A 19,704-nucleotide genomic window follows, 5' to 3' on the forward strand; every position below is an offset into this window, starting at 1 on the left:
ATCAGCAACAACAACAACAGCAACAGCAGCAACAGCAGCAACAGCAACAACAACAACAGCAACTGTCATATCCTTACCATTACTACTCCGATGATGATGGTATACGAGATAAGTACCAATCAATCACCTCACCAACCCAGTCCATGCCAGCTGCTCCCGGAACCCCACCAATACCGCCTCATATACAGCAACTGGCTCAACAACAGCAGCAACCCCCGTCACATCAACAGCATGGCCTGATTCTGTCTCAAGCAGGAAGTAGGATGTCTCAAGACTATTCTAACCCGCCTGTATTAGGTCAAACATCATTTGAAAACTCCATAAACTTTAAATTTCTTGAGATTAATAGTCAGTTGAATGGACTTCGTAATGAATTGACGGTTATGAGTAACCGTTGTGATATGTTGCAACAGGATTTGAAGGGCCTGAATAATGATTGTCTTGCTATCTTGGAATTGTTTGAAAATTGGGTAAGGAATGAACAAGCTGATGCACCAACTGACCGGGTAAAGTCTCCTATGCCGATCAAAGAAGAAGGGATTCCGGTGTCAGCATCTCCAATGACTGTTTCGGATAAGTTTAAAGTATTGAGCGATATCCAAAACATCAAAAATGCCATAATCAAAAGACTGAATCAACCTCATAATATCCCACCACCTCCTCCTCATCATCATCACCATCTGCTGCAATCATTTCCAACCCTCCCTCCACCACCTCCTCCACCACAACAGCAACAACAGCTGCAACCGCCAACTACTTATCATTTAGATTCAACTTCTCGTAATCCTTCAAATCCAAACATTCATATTGTTCCTCAACCATACCCTTTGAATCCTCAATATTCCATTTACAAGAATGAGAATGTTTTCCGTCCTAAACCAACCGAAGAAAATGATCCAACCAGAAGAAATATGTCAGTGTATGATCCATTGCAACCAGTTCCTTCTAGACATAATTCCCGGGTATTGATCGAAGATCCAAGCTTGCCACCTCTACCATCATTAGCACCATCCTCTAATGTATTGGGGCAACCTCCTTTCAGATTGAGAGCTGAGTCTACTTATAGCCCATTATCCATGGCTGGTGCCAAACAACAGCAGCAGCAACAACAACAACAACCACAGCAACAACAACAACAACAAACTGGATCACCAGTCCTGCAATCACATCCACCTCCACCACCAAGTCACTACTCAACTCCTTCAAGTACTCGTTCCTCATTAGAACTGAAGAAACCAGCTATTCATCCTGAACCTTACCAACCATCTCAAACACCATCATCGACATACCCTCCACTTGGATCTAGAACAAATTCGTTGCCTACTCCCCGCACTGAGATATACAACCCACAAGGTGGATACTTTCACCAACGGAACTCATTCACATCAATGTATGAACCAAAATATAGCCCTCTCCCACCTCTGCAACAATCTTCACAAACCCAATCAAATGGAATCAGACATGGATCCCCTCCAAGAAGTATCCCAGAACAATTACCCAGTGTTAGTGAATTAGACAAGTCTATCAAAATTGGCAGCACCGGTTCTGTAGGTGGAAGTGTTGGTTTACCTCCGTTGTTTAAAAAGAATAATGATATTGGTGATTCTGATTTGAAAAAGAGACGTTTAGATTGAAATTTTACTGTGCTTATATGTAAATATATTAATTTGTATAATTTTTGAAATATATAAAAATCTGTATTTTTACTCATTTGTACTAATTTTGTACTTTGATATCCCTCTTCAATGGCTCAACATATTCATTTTCCAATTCATCCTTGACATAGACGATATAATATGGAGTAGCAGTGTTTCCCTCGATGAAATTAAACACTTCACTAGCAGGAACTTCAGTCACAATTTCATCGTTATATTTCCGGAATATGTTATTGTTATGAGGATCCTTAATGTAAACCCAATAATGGCCATAGCTTGCCTCACCACGATGAATAAATATAGCAAATATAGAATAGCCAATTGATCTATAACTTTCAAATTGACTGGAAACTTGCAGGTGAAGCTTGTCTAATTTAGAATCAATGTCAACGAGTTTTTCTTTCAAGTTGTAAATTTCTTGTTGAAGTACTTGGATTGTGGTTAATTCCACCGAGAGTTTGTCATCTTGAATAATTCTACTTTCAAGGTACTTTTTGGTGGTGGTTAAAGTATCTATAATCGACATGGATGTGTCTTGATCAATATGAAGGATATCCTTTTTTGTTTCCATTAATTCATTGATTTCTCGTTTCCATTTAAATACTTCTTCTCTCTTTTGTAAAATTTCAGGATCTTGGGTATCCAAGTATCTATCAAGATATATGGTATCACTGAATGGAATAGGTTCAATTGATTTATATGCCATAAGCTTTTCTCGATCAAACATTACTCTTTGAACGTGAAATTGCAAGATATCTGGTAACTCATTTATGGTAATACTTCTTTTAAATAATCCTTCATCCAACTTAACAACATCTTCATTGAAATAATAATCAAGGGCATCATAAATACTCTTGGGATGATCACTAACATTGATAATTAAACTAAAGAAACGTTCCAATGAAACTCTTGGTTTTTCATCTGGCTTTTCTAAGGAAGTAATTGTTTGCTTGGTCTTTCCATAAAATAGTTTCTTGATTATATCATACTGCTCTCCATCTTTATCCACTTCATGTGGTGGTAATACTGTTTCAATTTGGAAAATCACATTTTCAATACATTCAGTAACATCTTGTTGACGGCCAACTTCAATCGTGCTTTCCATTTGATCAGTCAGGATAGGAAGTAATTCTGGGCCTGGTTTATTCTCGGATACGATTTCGCGTTCAAGTTCTACTTCCATAGCTAGTTCTGTCAGTTGTTCAATGACATCTGTATTACCCTTGTCCTCTAACGCACCCATTTCCTCTGAAGTTGGAGTTTCCAATTCATCACCTTCTTTACTCTCTAAATCCACAATCATATCAGTATTCTCAGTCTCTGTTCCACCTTCTTCATCACTCACCTCCCTCATGACAACTTCAACTTCGTTCTCTTTTCTAAAGTTAACTGGATTTGACAATGGAAGGAAACTTAAATAAGCCAAGTCCTTACTTGGTTGTACACATCTACTATTAGTTTTAATCATCTCTTCAAACAAGTATCTCAAGTGGTAAACAAATTGTCTTGAACGTTTAAGTTCAGAAATCTCCACTTTCCGTCCACCAATCTTTCTTGTCTGGGAAAATTCATCAATCGTGAAATCAGCCTCGTTATAAGAAAGAATTAATTCTCTCAATGGCTTAATACAAAAGTAGTATTGAAGCAATGAGTTCAAATAACACGTGTTTCCGATATTGTCTAACCCTGCAGGCCAGTTTTCAGCCGGGAGCAATGATGAATCGATCTTTCCTGTTTTTAAAAAGCTGAAGATTATATCGGAGTTTCTAGAGTCAGCAATCAATGTCATACAGTAACGAAGAGTACGGATATCGGTATCTGAATGGACAAATTTGTTTTGGAAATTAGTGAGGATTTCAAAATCAGACATTTGGAAAGTTGAATCAAGTAAATCATATGCTTTGGCCGTAGTAATATCATCCATTTCGAGTAATTTCACATAGCCTGGAAGTTTTGCTTCAAGATAACTTAGCAAGATATAGCTTTTCCGTTGTACTGCAACTGAAACCAATGCTTTGTTCAAAAATACCACATCGTCACTATTGCCATTAAACCCATTGATTTGTAATATCTCGTCAAGTTTGAATTCATACGCTGTGATCACCACATCATCCTCGGTAATCTCTTCAATATTCAACTCATCGAGAGCAATCGACATAGGAATAATTTCCAGGCCAATGAAACCCATTAATGCCCGAGATTGTTTAGCACGGGCAATAAGTTGTAAATGCTTGTTGTAATAAGGATAATTCTTGGGGTCGTTTTTGAATTGGGTACGATACATAGCAACAATCACATCATCATCAATCTGGTCAATCTCGTCTTGATTTTGAATAGACAATCCAATGATTTTCATTGATTCCAAATAATCTCTGAATCCAATTAATTCACCTTGACTGGCCATATTGTCTAAATATGCATCGAGCTTTTTCGGAGATCCTGGTCCAGTATTGAATTTATAATCCCTGGTTTCACGTAAGGAGTCCACATAATGTAATCTATTAACCAAGTCAGAGACCACCGTGTTTTCAAAACATTTAATAATCAACTCATCCAGAAAACTAGGGGATATGCTCAAATTGACAAGGTATGGTAATCTATTAGCATGAGTATTGTTGAAATTTTGAATACTTGTAGCTTTATCATATTCTGTAATAGTCAGAAATACTAATTTCAAACTATCATTGAATGAGTTGGGAGTTGCCGATTCATCATTCCGTGGTTTGATTTTTGTTTGCAAGTATAAAAGTTCCAGCACCTTGCGGATATATGATTCCTTCAATCCTGGTAATAGCGTTAAATTAGGTGGAATAACATCTTGTTTATCCTCATCTAAAGTGAATGATAATCTGGTTAATAATAGGTTGACATCAATTTGGGCATCCATGACTGTATTCTTCAAACTGATTGTCTTGATTGGATCCCGCGGCTTCAACAATATTGGTCCACGTAACACCTTGGTCAATGTTTTAATACAATGCTTGGCACTAGGAGTAACTTCAGGAGATAAATTAGGATGTTTTTCAATACCTTTCATGTATCGTTGCCTAATTATTTTACTATCAAGGAGTGGATTTAAATCTTCCTTAGTGAACTCTCGATTAAATAAAGTTACTCTTAAGATTTGATTGTTTGGAGAATTCAAACTTTTGAAAAATGCATCGTCGATTAAAGTCTGGTCAGAATTGTCTGATCTCAGCAAGATTTGACGATCATTAGGTGAAAGTAATGTAGATGGAATAATATGATATTGATGCTTATCAATTATGTTTGTCACGAATGGATTTGAGTCTGATTCAAGCACAAGGATACGGAAATGACAAGTATAATCAGGATTCATCTCATCAACAACCAATCCTCTGAGGACATACAATGTTTGAGCCGTTTCATCTAATTTTATGGTTTCTAATGCAGGACATTCTTCTAAATTCTCATTTAACTCTAGCAACTTACACTTGAAGGCATTGGAATTGACCACATGACTCAAATGATGGGAATAGTCAATGGGCTTGCTATTCAATAAACTATAGTTATATTTTTGTCGTATGGGGATCGTCCATTTCAAATCATTAAGAATACGATTCAATGTCTTGAATGGATACTTGATCAATTCCGAGTTAAGGATTTTCGTACGTTTAGATAAACCAGATGTTGGATCAGGCGATGGTACATTGGTTGTTGAATCCTTGAATGGGTTGGTGGATTTAGTCGTGGCAACAGTGGCAACGGTGTCTCCACCAGCACCACCACTTGCAAAAGCAGCAACTGCAGCATATGAAAGTTTGGCCTGCTTGGACTCTGGCTGTGGTGTTGGTGCTGGAGTAGATACTGGGGTGCGAGTGTTGGATGAATCAGTCGGAAGGGCAAGGGATCCAGCCAACATCGATCCATCCAATTGTTGCTGTTGCGGTGGCGAGACTGATTCCTCTTCAACTGCATCTATAAGCCCTTCATCCATAGAATCTATAGGTTTGTCAGGAATTGGCTCAGTTGATGATGATAAAGTGTCTTCCTCCATGTTGGATTTGTATGTTGTTGGATGTGACAAGACGGTTGGTTGTCTCAGTTGTACTGGGTTTGTGTTCAAAATGAAATTCTATAAGTTTATAAATCTGATGGCAATTGTTTGACACCTGGTTGATTACGTAATGACCACGTATGTACTTCCGTATTAAAAGAGTATTTGTCGATATATTTTTACAACCAAAATTTCTAAATTTGCTAGGGTTTTCAAAAAAGGATGTCACAAGAAACCACAAGCCAAAGGGTGGTGCGCGCGCATGTCACCACCAAACAGGAACCAGTCAATCATAAAGTGACAGACCAAATTCAGTTCTAAGCAGAAGAAAAAAAATTTTTTTTGTTAGTGTAGAGATCAAGTAAAAAAGTTGCAACTACCATAATCGACAGAGCGGAAGCAAGTGAATAGAGAGAGAAAATGGCTCAACCACCACAGTCAATAGATTTTGACAAGATCAGAAACTCTTCCGATGGAACCTTCAAAGGATTGGTGTCTCTGGGCTTCAATGAGATCGTTGGCAATAATCCGTATTTTGCTGCCGGAGGGGGTTTGATGGTGTTGGGTACAGTATTAGCTGTTGCCAGACAAGGGGTAATGAAGAGTTCTGGTTTCATCTACCGTCAATTATTGGTGGACTTGGAAATTCCTTCCAAGGATAAGTCATACCTTTGGTTTTTAGAATGGATGTCTAAATATAAGCATCGTAGTTCTCGTCATTTATCAGTGGAAACCAGTTATGTCCAACATGATAATGGTTCAGTTTCTACAAAATTTTCATTAGTTCCTGGACCGGGAAAACATTTACTTAGATATAAAGGTGCATTTATGTTGGTCAATCGTGAACGTTCAGGAAAATTGATTGATATGACTAGCGGAACCCCATTTGAAACCGTGACATTGACAACATTATATCGAGACCGTAAATTATTTGGAGATATGTTATTAGAAGCAAAACAATTGGCATTAAAAGCAAGAGAAGGTAAGACTGTGATATACACGTCCTGGGGTCCAGAATGGAGACCATTTGGACAACCAAAAACAAAGAGATTATTTGAATCTGTTATATTGGATGAGGGTATTGGGGAAAGTATCTTGAAAGATGTGCGTGATTTCTTAAATAGTGGTGAATGGTATCGTAAACGAGGTATTCCTTATAGAAGAGGATATTTATTATTTGGCCCACCAGGCAGTGGTAAGACTTCGTTTATTCAAGCCTTGGCTGGTGAATTAGACTACAATATTTGTATATTGAATTTGTCAGAAAACAACTTGACGGATGATAGATTAAACCATTTGATGAACCATATACCCGATAGATCCATATTATTATTAGAAGATATCGATGCTGCATTCAATAAAAGAGATCAAACTGACGAGAAGGGGTTCAACAATGGAGTTACATTTTCTGGGTTATTGAATGCACTTGATGGGGTTGCCAGTGCTGAGGAATGTATAACATTCATGACTACTAACCATCCAGAAAAATTGGACCCTGCTTTATTAAGACCTGGTAGAGTTGATTACAAGGTATTAGTGAACAATGCCACTGAATTTCAAGTTAGAAAGATGTTTATGAGATTTTACGAAGACGAGGATGCCCTTTGTCAAGAATTTATGACCAAGTTCCGTCAATTAGATGTGAAACTGGTTAGTACTGCCCAATTACAAGGATTATTTGTTTACAACAAAAGCGATCCAAGAGGAGCAATTAACATGATAGAAACATTACGAAACCCAAACTCTGTATTTTAAATCCTTGTACATAACAAAATATAGATATAATAACCTGTAAATAATATACCCCAATATCTTATCCACGATATTTCTTCAGCAATTCATCATTGACACTTTCTAATCGCTCTAAAGTCGGTTCTCCTTCTTCACCAGCACCATTATTAGGATCACCTGCTTTGGACATCAATTCATTCACATAATTCACATAAATCAAATAAATCAATAAGTCACAATTGTCCTTCTTTAAAGTAGTTCTTGATGATGATGATGATTTACTTTCTTCGGAATTACTTAAATTGTTCAATTTGGATGATAGTATCCTCCTGAATCTTGCTTGGTTATAAGTTTGTCTGTTCTTCTTTATACTTGGCATTGTATGTTATGTTGTTATTTTGGCCTCTTAAACCCACAGAAAGAATGTTTATGTTTTTGCTATTTGCTTTTTGCCTTTTTTTTTGTGGCTGCCTCAATCAAAGAACCCCTTGTTCTTGCTTCTCCCCACATGGCGTCAAAGTACGTATTACTTGACAGCTTTTGAGACAAGTGAAACATATCAAGTTGATTTGACATACTCTATTATACTATTGTGATCATTTAGCGTTCACTTAACCAATTTATTATCTCTAAAACAGACAATTATAGTTGCTAAGAGTAACAATTGCCACGTGACAATTGTCACATGTCTGGTTCTTGAATTCCGTTAAACGGCAACTGCGACTGATAACAGCAACAAAATTGAACCAGCCAGGGAAGGCAATTCTAGAGTCGAAATTAATTCACTTTCCTTAACCAACCACTCCCAAGAAAGCAATCAATACTACTATTTAAGACATAACTAGTAGTTCATTCGTTTTTGTTTATTTTTTTTAAAGTTTAACTATATAGAATTGGCGGTTTCAAATCATGTACTTGAAACCCCACCTTGGATTGACTTCAATATGTCTCTCCTTCTTCTTGCTATTCTCAATCAATGCAGAAATAGTAACAGATGAAGTTGACTTATACAAAAAGTTTGAGAGAATCAAGGGAATTGTACCTATGCAGGATACTTTTGAAATCAAGACAGAGGGAAGAAAAGGAGGTTTCGGCGGTGGCAAAGATGAAGACAAGGAGTGTCCTCCATGTTTCAATTGTAACCTTCCAAATTTTGAATGTACTCAATTCTCCCAATGTAATGCCTTTACTGGAATGTGTGAATGTCAAGATGGATTTGGAGGTATGGACTGTTCTGAACCATTATGTGGAGCCCTCGGCGATGGAAATAACAATCGTCCGGTTAGAAAGGAAAAGGATCCCCATTGTAAGTGTAAGTCTGGGTGGACTGGTATAAACTGTAACATGTGTACCCATGACGATGTTTGTGATTCATTTATGCCCGAGGGTTTGAAAGGTACTTGTTATAAACAAGGTATCATAGTCAATAAGCTTCATCAAATGTGTGATGTGACCAATCCTAAGATTATATCTATCTTGAATGGGAAGAAACCTCAGGCTACTTTTGCATGTAATAGAACCTCGGAAAATTGTAATTTCCAGTTCTGGATTGATGAATTGGAATCATTTTATTGTGACTTGAACAAGTGTAAATTGGATTATGACTTAGGTGCCAACACTACCCATTATAATTGTGAAGAGGTTGCTTGTAAATGTTTGCCTGATAGAATGCTTTGCGGACAAGATGGTTCCATAGACATTTCTGATTTCTTGACTGAAACAATTCGTGGTCCTGGAGATTTTGCTTGTGATATTTCTTCCAAGAGCTGTAAGTTCTCGGAACCCAGTATGAATGATTTAATTCAAAGCGTTTTTGGAGATCCATACATCACATTAAAGTGTCAGTCGGGTGAATGTGTACACAAGAGTCAAATTCCTGGATATGAGGTACCAGACCACTCGAAATTGACGTTGGGAAGTATTTTCCTGATTATTGGTGTATTTGTTGTTTGTGTTTTGATTGTGGTGACTGCTGTTCGTAACATCAGTGAATCGGCATTGTTTAAGAAGGATCCCTACCGAGGTGAGCCATTTGAAGCTGATGCTAGTGTCTTGAATCAAAACTTTGAACCAACAACATTATCATTTGAAAATATCAGTTATGAAGTCACTGGCGGTATTCGTGTCTTGAATGAAATTTTTGGAGTTGTTAAACCACGAGAATGTTTGGCCATTATGGGAGGTTCAGGAGCTGGTAAAACTACTCTTTTGGATATATTAGCTGGAAAGAATAAAGGTGGTAAAATCTATGGAAATATTTATGTCAATGGGAAGGTAATTGATCCTACTCACTACAAAGCAATTGTTGGATTTGTTGATCAAGAAGATCATTTGATCCCAACTTTAACTGTTTACGAAACTGTTTTGAATAGTGCATTACTTCGTCTTCCAAGAGATATGAGTTTTACTCAAAAGCAAGCTCGTGTTATTGAAGTTTTGAATGAGTTGAGAATCTTGAATATCAAGGATCGAGTTATTGGATCTGATTTTAAGAGAGGTATTTCTGGGGGTGAAAAAAGAAGAGTTTCTATTGCATGTGAATTGGTTACCTCTCCTTCAATCTTGTTTTTGGATGAGCCCACTTCAGGTTTAGATTCCTATAATGCTAGAAATGTTGTTGATTGTTTAGTTAAATTATCGAGAGATTATGATAGAACCATTGTGTTTACTATCCATCAACCCAGAAGTAATATTGTTTCCTTGTTTGATAAATTGTTGTTACTTAGTGAAGGTGATTTGATTTATTCTGGTGATATGATCAAGGCTAATGACTTTTTTACTAGGAATGGATATAATTGTCCATTAGGATATAATCTTGCTGATTATTTGATTGATATCACGGTTGATCATAAAAAGATTGTCAAGGTTACAAATGCTGATTCTGACATTGTAGCTGCCACATCAACCTCTACAGATATACAAGATGTTGATATTCATGATGCTTTCCTTAAAAATAGAGCCTCTACTCAAGAGGATACCACTTTAGAATGGGAGCACTTTGCTACTCATCGTGATGAGTACAATAACGAAATTATTGGTCGACGTACTTCAAAGACTGGGGAAGAAGAGACGTATATTCGTTTGCGTAACAAATTGCCAACTTTATTTGTTGAATCTTCATTAGCATTGGAATTGAAACAGGAAATTGAAGAAGGTAAGCAACATCATACATCACTTGATTTGACTAAGCATGATATCAAGAAGGCGACTTTTTTTAATCAAGCTGCCATTTTGTCTCTGAGAACATTTAAGAATTTATACAGAAATCCTAGATTATTATTGGCTCATTATGTCTTGTCATTATTGGTTGGTTTATTCTGTGGATATTTGTACTATGATTTATCCTATGATATCAGTGGATTTCAGAATAGATTGGGTTTATTTTTTTTCCTTCTTGCATTCTTTGGATTTTCGTCCCTTACTGGTTTGCATTCATTTGCAACTGAAAGAATTATATTCATTAGAGAACGGGCAAATAATTATTATCATCCCTTAAGTTACTACTTGAGTAAGATATTTTGTGATTTGGTTCCACTTCGAGTTTTGCCACCAGTGATTTTAATTAGTGTTGCTTATCCATTGGTTGGTTTAACTATGGAACATAATGCATTCTTGAAGGCAATCTGTGTCCTTGTTGTATTCAATATTGCTGTATCTACCGAAATGCTTATTGTTGGTATATTAATCAAGGAACCGGGAACTTCAACCATGATTGGTGTTTTACTTTTATTGTTGTCATTGTTGTTTGCTGGATTGTTTATCAATAGCGAAGACTTGACTATCCTGATCAAATGGCTCGAATGGGTTTCTGTATTCCATTATGCATATGAAGCCTTGTCTATTAATGAAGTCAAGGACTTGATTTTGAGAGAAAAGAAGTATGGTTTGTCGATCGAGGTACCTGGTGCTGTTATTTTAAGCACCTTTGGATTTGATGTTGGGGCATTCTGGAAAGATGTCTTGTACTTGGCAGGATTATCATTATTATTCCTTGTGTTTGGTTATGTTTTCTTGCATAAATTCGCCATTGAGAGAAGATAATAGAAGATGTGGTAAAAAAAAATAAAATGTTTCTATAGAACAACTATGTACTTTTAATCACGTTTAGCTGTTATAATCTGATTATAGATTTGTCGTTTCAAATTCTCTTTGTCCAAATCATCTTTATTTATATCAAAAGCAAACTCTTCCAATGGGATTGGCAGAGTAATTGGTTCATCCAATGGATCATGGTAGGAAGCAAGGTACGGATGTGCTAGTGCTTCATCAACAGTTATTCTCTTATTTGGATCAAACACCAACATTTTCTCCAACAAGTCGACACCTAATGGATTTACATTATTGATTCCATGTTTTGCAATCCTATAAGGGTGGGTGTTTATATACTCGGTAAAGTCTAACTTTTCTCTATGAGGTAAAGACTTGAGAAAGTTCTTTGCTCTGTGTGACTTCACAATATGCATATCCTCTTCAGATGGAGAGCCTATAATCTCAAATATTAACCGTAATTGGTGAACATAATCGCTTCCGGGGAATAATGGCTTATAAGTGAACATCTCAGCAAGTATGCAACCGACTGACCAAATATCAATTGCTCTTGAGTAATTAGCTGCATTCAACATAATCTCAGGAGCCCGGTACCATCGAGTAGCCACATATTCTGTCAAACTGGAAATGTTATTAGGCAATTCTTGATTGGGGTATAATTGGTTATCTAATCTGGCTAAACCAAAATCACAAATTTTCAAATCACATTCCTCGTTGACCAAAAGGTTACTTGGCTTCAAGTCACGATGAATCACCTTGGCGCTGTGGATTAATTTCAATCCTTTTAATATCTGATATACAAAGTACTGTACATGTTGATCAGTTAATGTATGGGTGCGAATGATATTATGGAGGTCGCTTGGCATGTACTCCTGGATTAAGTATACTTCATGAAACATTTGGTAATTGTAAGGTTTTTGAACGTCATATAATTTGATAATATTTTCATGATTATCGAACTTAGATAAAAGCTTGATTTCTCGTAAAGTTCGAAGACAAAATAATGGTCTTTCAAAAGGTTCAATACGTTTTATAGCCACTTTCGTCCCTGTGGGAGTGTGAATAGCAAGGGCTACTATCCCATACGCGCCTTCTCCTAGGATTTTTACAACTTTTAAACTTTCAGAAACATTGAACACGACCTTACGAAGTGGTTGTGATTGATTTATGGAACCTCTCAGCTGTTGGTTCAGGTTTTTAAGTTGATTATAGCGATTGAACTTGTTCACAATCATTGTTTTAGTATATAGTTATGAAATAAGAAAAAAAAAGTGGGGATTTCACTTAAGGTCTCTTTATCAACTTATATACTTCTAAGAGTTTACAAAGATGGTAATTTCCTTTGCAATTGGAACTGTTCTTAGATGAAACTTAATTTTAGGCTTTGAACTATGAATTACCTTAAAAGTTGATTCTTAACATGGTGGAATTATTATTTAATGATGCAAAAAAAAATATAAGTTAAGCGACATACATGAGAGGGGTGGATGGAGTGGGGAGAATAAAACATTTCAGTGATGTTTCAAGGTTTAGCCTCACCAATGCTTAAAAAAAGCTGCGATGAGGTCATGTTTCGAATATCTGTAAGTCATACGAATGTTTCAATACTCCACTTTCCTATTTTTGTTTTTTGTGGTTCCTACGAAAATATCAATCGTAGAATCAGAAAACTTCAGGGCTGTTAAGCGAAGTAATACAGATACAGATATTGCTATATTGTCACATGCAAGTAGTACATGGCAACCCTCTAGTCTTACTCTTGGTTATTCTGGAAGCCTAAGTCTGAAATAAAGAATTCCTAGTAAATTTGTCACTCTGTGTAAAACCAGTTAAGAGTCTTGGCAGTAACTAATACAGAAAACTACATATACGGTAGTAAATTTGAAACATCAAAGACTTATCGATGGCCCGTTCTGTAATTGTCTGCCAGGGAACATTTCTAAGATTAAAAAATATGTATAAAGTGTTAAAATAAAACTCCCAGAAACAACTTTTTTTTTACCCTAAATATCAATGTTAATCACATGAATAAGATTGATAAAGTGTATAGATCTTCTTGTGAACACCTAGAGATTAATCTCAACTGGGTTCTATTAGAAGACTCACAAAAACGAACGTTACATTAGCTAGAGTTTCTGTGCATTTTCTTGGTAGTAATGTATTAAATAACGACAACTACTGAATATTTTTATTGGTTGATAAGATGATATAGATACAAAACGTAAATGTCATAACTAAGCCTTTTCTTTCAACACCTCATCTAAGTGTTGAATTGATCCTTCGGAGTACTCATCATCAAGATTAGATACTGGACCAGTATAGGTTCTATAACCCCAAACATAAAAGTAAATCAATGATAAAATCCACATTCCACAATTTATAACCACAGTGTAGTTCATTGAATCCTTGTCAACATCACGAGAATCAGGGAACATTGCCAACACAATCACAAATACAACCCAACACAGTGTAACGCAGTTAATGATTCTACTAATAATCTTACCGAAATAGAATGGACCAGAAACAAACCTCTTCCTTCCCAAGGGTAATAATACCAAAAAAACAGGAGTGCCCCAAGCTAACAAGTTACAAGCAACAGCTAAGGAGAACAAGGCATTTGCACCAGCAGTACCGTTGATCAATACTAATAAGCCCAATACAAGTGATAAACATCCGGCAAATATGGTTGCTCTAACTGGCACTTGAATCTTTGGATTAATAACTTTAATAAAGTTATAAACTATTGGCAACCCATTGTCTCTTGCAAATGACCAGATTTGACGAGATAAAGCAATCAATATAGAAACTGACATCATGTATTGACCAACAGCGATCATAGCCATGAATGCTACTGCCCATTTCTTTCCCAAAGCGTCGTAGATTATCTGGGCCATAGGGTTCCCGGTTTCCGACAGAAGTACTCTAGCTGTATCTCCATCCTTAATACAAGCTGCGCAGACGATACAAATGAGCCAACCTAAAATCCAACAAGCACTGATAGAGCCGACAATCCCCACGGGAATTGCTCTTTGCGCATTCTTAGCCTCTTCACTACAGTGAATAGCTGAATCAAATGCTCCAATTGTCCAAATAGCTGGCATAAACCCCATGAAAAAAGACCATGCTGTACTATAAGTTGTTCTAGCATTTTCAAAATTAGTGAATATATATGAAGCAGAATTGAAATCGTGTTTCTTTCCGGCAGGAACAGCAATCATAAACAAAATTATAAGGAAGGTATTAACAATAATGGAAATCGTTTGCCAATGGGCAGCATATTTTGTGGTTAAACAAGAAATAATAACATTGGAAATAATACATGCTGCAAAAAGACCATAACATTTAGCATTGGTAATTTCAAAATCCCCATCTGTTTGGATAAACACAGCTGATAAGACTTCGACAGCAAATCCATAACTTATACTGCACAATCCTCCAATTAACCCCAACGTGTTAGAACAGCCAATCAAGAAACTCAAGGGAACCCGGATCCAGTGAGGGGCATAGTAATTAGTATAGTAATACAATCCCCCACTGGTGGGAATAGCGCTTCCTAAGAATGACATGGATGTACCAGTAGATAAAATAAAAATACTTGCCACAAACCATCCCCAAACTAATCCAGCAGGACCAGACTCAAGGCCAGTTGCAATGGTGGATGAAATACTTGGTAGCAACCCCATGATTGAATATGCAATACCAAACACTTGTAAAGTACTATAATGACGTCTTAGTTCTTGTTTGTATCCGATTTGGGCTAATAATTCAACATCATTATGAGCTTGTGATGGATCAATTTCACGAATTTCTGATCTTATCGAAGCAATATGGTGCAAATGATCCTCTGTTTTCGATCTGATCGAAGTTATAACATTTAGGTGCTCTGAATTTCTCGATCTAATGGCATCCATTTTATCAATATTGTTAGATTAGATTTGTTTCTTTATTAAGTCTAGCAATACATGTTCCATTTATACCTATTCACCACACTTAAGCCCCGTTTGGAGAACCCCCTCACCCCACAAATTAGCCTTATTGTTATGAGTAGATGTGGTGAATAATTGGATGCGAAAAACAATTTGATCATGTCCTATTTTGCAGGTTAGCTTGGAACCTGCAATTTTGTTCGGCGGATTTCCTAATACAGACTTAACGCAAAGAACTTGGTTGATTGCTAAGCCTAAGTGACAGGATATTGAGCGGATACTTATGATATCCTACCATATATTATGTTGAAATGGTAAGTTTTAATTCTCTTGTCCTTCATTTGTAGGTTGTTTTTTTTAAAAAAAAAAAATTACTTGAGAGGCTATTTGTATGTGATTTCAGAGAACTGACTCTCTGCTGTAGTAGAATGATAGTATTAGTTAAAGAATCAATTCACCACTACACCTTGTTAACTAGATCGTTGAATTTTTATATTAGAATACTTGAGTCATAACTTTTTCCTACTTGCTAACTCAGAATATATTATTCTCGCTAAGATTCACAGTGTTCAAAAGGTGTTGATAAATTGTGGCGGCAAGTTTGTGGGGTTAATGAAATTTCATGAGCTCAATCAGTATGACGTATGTATCCATCATGGGTTTCTACCTTTGTAACGGTCTATAACTTATTGTGATAACCCTACAATCCAAAATATATGCTTGGGTAGAATTGCTGGGGTGAGGTTCCTTCTATATTTACATGTAGTTCAGTATGGTAAAAAATCGCATTATCGTTCACTGGACCCGAATTTCCGCTTTCATTTCCATTTTATTATAGGACATGTCCAATAACCAATACTAAACAACCTCAAACGTTTGCTTCACTCTCACTCAACGTTTTACTATTCGATTCCCATATAACAAGAAAAAAAACAACTAATTATTAACCCCACATCCACTCAAATAATATACACGAGTAATGGAACGATAATCTGAAATCTTTTCTTTTTAAGGTAGTTGAGGGAGAGGCAACTAACTCGTATGTGTGGTGGAAATAGAATAACATGTGACTGATTTCATTTGTGCTAATTCTTCGGTTGCCAATGGGTAATACTTTTAGTGCTATAAAGCAAATAAATGGAAGTTAAAATTTTGCGCTATTTTCACATATTAAAAGAAATTATGGCTTATTAAGAAATACATCAAATTTTGAATTTGCGCTGGTTAATTTCAGCCTGTATACGTCTTGGTATCTATCTCCTATTCAATTACATTTCTTCCCTGCGCAATTTGTTTTGTGGATATGTCAATCTGATCCGAGGCTGCACAAAATTACACAAAGTCACACTCTATCACGATTTCCTGACTGCCCCCTTGAATCTTCTCTTAAAGTATTCAGCTCTCTTAAAACTGTTTAGACTTACTCCTATAAATAAAATTTTACTAAGCCACTGTATTTTCTCTGCCGTTAAGAGATGACACGTCACCCCCTTGGTTTTTATGAGATAAGCACTCTTCACAACGTCTTTAATTCACTCCGGAATATATTTCCTTCTTTTTTCTTTTTTTTGTTTTCAAACACGGTATCATATTGTTGCTTCCTGGTACTATATGTGGTAATCACCGTATTCATATAGGGGGTGGTGCAGTGTGTAAAGCAATCCTATGGTTGTGTGTGTTAGACCAGCTGCATAACCCCAGGGCGGACTGCCAGAAAATAATCAATACAAAAATAAGGAATGCAGAAAAAAATAATGGAGGATTTAGAACAAGAAGGAGAGCTATTTACGAAATTTCATTCCGGATATAATGAAAACGGGCATATGATAAAGTACCTAAACACGAGATCATACCACCCTGCAAGTGATAAAAAAAAGGAGTAAATTCCATAATATGGAAATGTGAACGGTGGCTCGTGTGGCAGAATATACGCCAATTCAATTCTGGAACATATTACAATAATTAGCATTTCCGTTGCCACGGTGATTCTGTATGGAATATTTTATGTGGGGTAACTGATAATTAATTAAACTTTCAAAATAATTGTATAATTTCTTTCTGTAGGGTTTCTTAAAATAGATCTGGGAAATCTTTGTGTCAAGATCCTGACTAATATATGGCACCTCTTGGCATGACACACATCTTAGCGAGCGATTTGGCAGTAACTGAATTTACTGTACAAGGGAAATGTCATACGAGTTTAAATGTGGGAGAAGAATCCACATGCACAAAACGGAATCCCTGATTTGTCTTTTATTGTTCTCAAACACACACACTAAATAAACGCCGATAAAACAATTTGCGAATATTGTCTGTGTTACCGTAATTAATTCCGTATCTTTAATTAAACCTATTGTGTAAGAGAAAAAACCAAGCATAGAAAAGAACTAGTTTAGGGAGTGTTCGGACAATGGCCCGAGATAAAAAAATAATCCCCTAAAGGCGGCTCTGTATCAAGATTAGGGAGGAGGGGAGACTGGATGGTCTGGCCAATGGAAAGTGCGGTGGCTTTATTAAGTGTTCGTAATTGACAAAGTGACTGCATTTCAGCAAAATTCTTATAAAATAAAAATTTCGTATAATTTTGGAGTACAAATCTTTTATTTTTTTAATAGCTGCAGCAAGTTTTTTTTTTTTTTCATATTTTTCATGGGGGATTTTTCTTGTACCAATCAAATAATGCCTCAGCTGCAATGAACACTCCCTAATCAGCTTTATTGGGAAATTTTAACCTAAAGGACAATGGTAATGGGGGGTGGAACAATGAATTTTAGATTTGCTGGCCTGACATGATGCAAAGAGGACATAGTTGCAACTTCGTAAATGAAAAATGGTATATAATAGTTACGAAATGCAACAAGTTTCTCCCTTGTCTCACATACTCTTGTGAAACAGCTCAACTTTTACTACCAAGATAGCTATTTATTCATCTCAACTTTTTTTAGCCATGACTCCGAATGAACTTGGATACTTGATTTCTTCAATCAAGGATAAAGACGCCGAATTTTTTGAAACTGACAAAGTGTCATTAAAGGGATATCTTAATTTCCAAGATTGGAGAGATAATTTTATTGCTAAGTGTAACCAAGTTGGATTACACATTGATGAAAGCTTACTCTTTGATGATGACGTGGACCAAGGTTTACGTGACGAGGCCACTTCTGTCGTTGATGAGTTTGTTCAAACTGGAATTGAAAAGACAGTTCCTGTTAAATGGAGAGCAGTACTTGATCAAGACAAAAAAGGTATTGATAACTATCATCAAATAGTTGACAAATATGGCATTGAAATCAATTTGGAATCTGCAGTAGACATTCTTGGTGAATTCTTAACTAGACCTATTCCTGGAGATGAAGCTCTGGCTTTCTGGAATAATATTGTGAGCAAATTTGACATTAAAGAATTAGGTGGTTTACTCTACTTGGCCAACATTGATAAGGATAAGCGTCAACAGATTCTCAACAAACATCGTGAGCATAACCAACAATTCTCTATTGAAGCTGTTGAAGAATATTGTAAGGAATTGAATATTGAATTGCCTAAAAGTGTTAAATTTACCATGACCAACCTTCTTACTATTGACACTAAATTGTCTAAAAATTCTTCTTCTCAACTTACACCACCAGACAGTCCAACCAAAAGAACTCGTTCCCATCAATTGACTCCTAGAAGAAATAATGGTAGGAGAAGCAAGTGCAGATACTGTGGGGCTCTTGGACATTACATTGATGAATGTCGTAAGTTGAAGGCTGCTGAAGAGAAAAGGAAACAAGCTCAAGTTGCTTGAATGAACATTCTATTTTTATTAAAGCTGGTCTTATATATTTTACTTCTTATTCTTCGTATAATTCTATTTTTCGGTTCATATGGCATTTTTAACTTTTTTTTTTTTATAGCAATCCTAGGTATATAAATAGAAATATCAAAAAAAAAGCATCTATTAGATTATGGTTGTAAGTAATAATTAGTTCCAATTGATGGTATTTTACTGTGCAAGCATTATGAGAATAAATGTTGAAAATTAAAGATATAAATCTATATATGGGTGCAAATTTGTTCCCAAAAATTGTTGAAAATCCTTCAAAATATAAATCCCCTGATTACAAGGTTATTAAGCCGTCTGAAGAACTACCAAGCCTCTTCACAGCTAAATAAAACTAATCACATACGATCACAACTGGTAACCACCTTTACAGCTGTGAAATGTGGAACTATAGTGGGTAAATCTTGCAACTTTCCGTAATAGGAAAAAATTATATCCGAAAACATATTCAAAATTTAAATGATTTGGTCATGATTAAATCACGTGACTGAAACTTTTGCGGTT

At 36.1% G+C, this 19,704-nt stretch overlaps 7 protein-coding genes across 7 annotated transcripts; 4 read left to right on the forward strand and 3 right to left on the reverse strand. All coding sequences in view use genetic code 12, as the record gives it.

The window, feature by feature from the left end:
* Window positions 1–197: 197 nt before the first annotated feature.
* SFL1 (Sfl1p) lies at window positions 198–2,851 on the forward strand (the record flags this gene model as incomplete). The annotated part of the gene is made up of 1 exon (XM_007373596.1): window positions 198–2,851. One exon carries the CDS (start codon window positions 264–266, stop codon window positions 1,632–1,634), a length of 1,371 nt encoding a protein of 456 aa, XP_007373658.1.
* SPAPADRAFT_134218 (ubiquitin-specific protease) lies at window positions 1,717–5,538 on the reverse strand (the record flags this gene model as incomplete). Its single annotated transcript, XM_007373597.1, has 1 exon — window positions 1,717–5,538. The coding sequence occupies one exon, from the start codon at window positions 5,536–5,538 to the stop codon at window positions 1,717–1,719; it is 3,822 nt and encodes a 1,273-aa protein (XP_007373659.1).
* Window positions 5,539–6,037: 499 nt separating this feature from the next.
* On the forward strand, window positions 6,038–7,812 carry SPAPADRAFT_59502 (bifunctional AAA family ATPase chaperone/translocase; the record flags this gene model as incomplete). The annotated part of the gene is made up of 1 exon (XM_007373598.1): window positions 6,038–7,812. A coding segment is annotated over one exon (1,087 nt), but the record flags the coding sequence as incomplete, so codon positions are not given.
* A 636-nt stretch (window positions 7,813–8,448) lies between these two features.
* ADP1 (putative ATP-dependent permease) lies at window positions 8,449–11,445 on the forward strand (the record flags this gene model as incomplete). Its single annotated transcript, XM_007373599.1, has 1 exon — window positions 8,449–11,445. The coding sequence occupies one exon, from the start codon at window positions 8,449–8,451 to the stop codon at window positions 11,443–11,445; it is 2,997 nt and encodes a 998-aa protein (XP_007373661.1).
* Window positions 9,712–12,686, reverse strand: CEK2 (Cek2p; the record flags this gene model as incomplete). The annotated part of the gene is made up of 1 exon (XM_007373600.1): window positions 9,712–12,686. The coding sequence occupies one exon, from the start codon at window positions 12,684–12,686 to the stop codon at window positions 11,499–11,501; it is 1,188 nt and encodes a 395-aa protein (XP_007373662.1).
* Window positions 12,687–13,646: 960 nt separating this feature from the next.
* Window positions 13,647–15,362, reverse strand: SPAPADRAFT_148468 (uncharacterized protein; the record flags this gene model as incomplete). The annotated part of the gene is made up of 1 exon (XM_007373601.1): window positions 13,647–15,362. One exon carries the CDS (start codon window positions 15,360–15,362, stop codon window positions 13,686–13,688), a length of 1,677 nt encoding a protein of 558 aa, XP_007373663.1.
* A 2,780-nt stretch (window positions 15,363–18,142) lies between these two features.
* Window positions 18,143–19,264, forward strand: SPAPADRAFT_65259 (uncharacterized protein; the record flags this gene model as incomplete). The annotated part of the gene is made up of 1 exon (XM_007373602.1): window positions 18,143–19,264. The coding sequence occupies one exon, from the start codon at window positions 18,325–18,327 to the stop codon at window positions 19,162–19,164; it is 840 nt and encodes a 279-aa protein (XP_007373664.1).
* Window positions 19,265–19,704: the final 440 nt, after the last annotated feature.

This window comes from Spathaspora passalidarum (assembly GCF_000223485.1).
Source record: "Spathaspora passalidarum NRRL Y-27907 unplaced genomic scaffold SPAPAscaffold_2, whole genome shotgun sequence".
NCBI lineage: Eukaryota > Fungi > Ascomycota > Pichiomycetes > Serinales > Debaryomycetaceae > Spathaspora > Spathaspora passalidarum.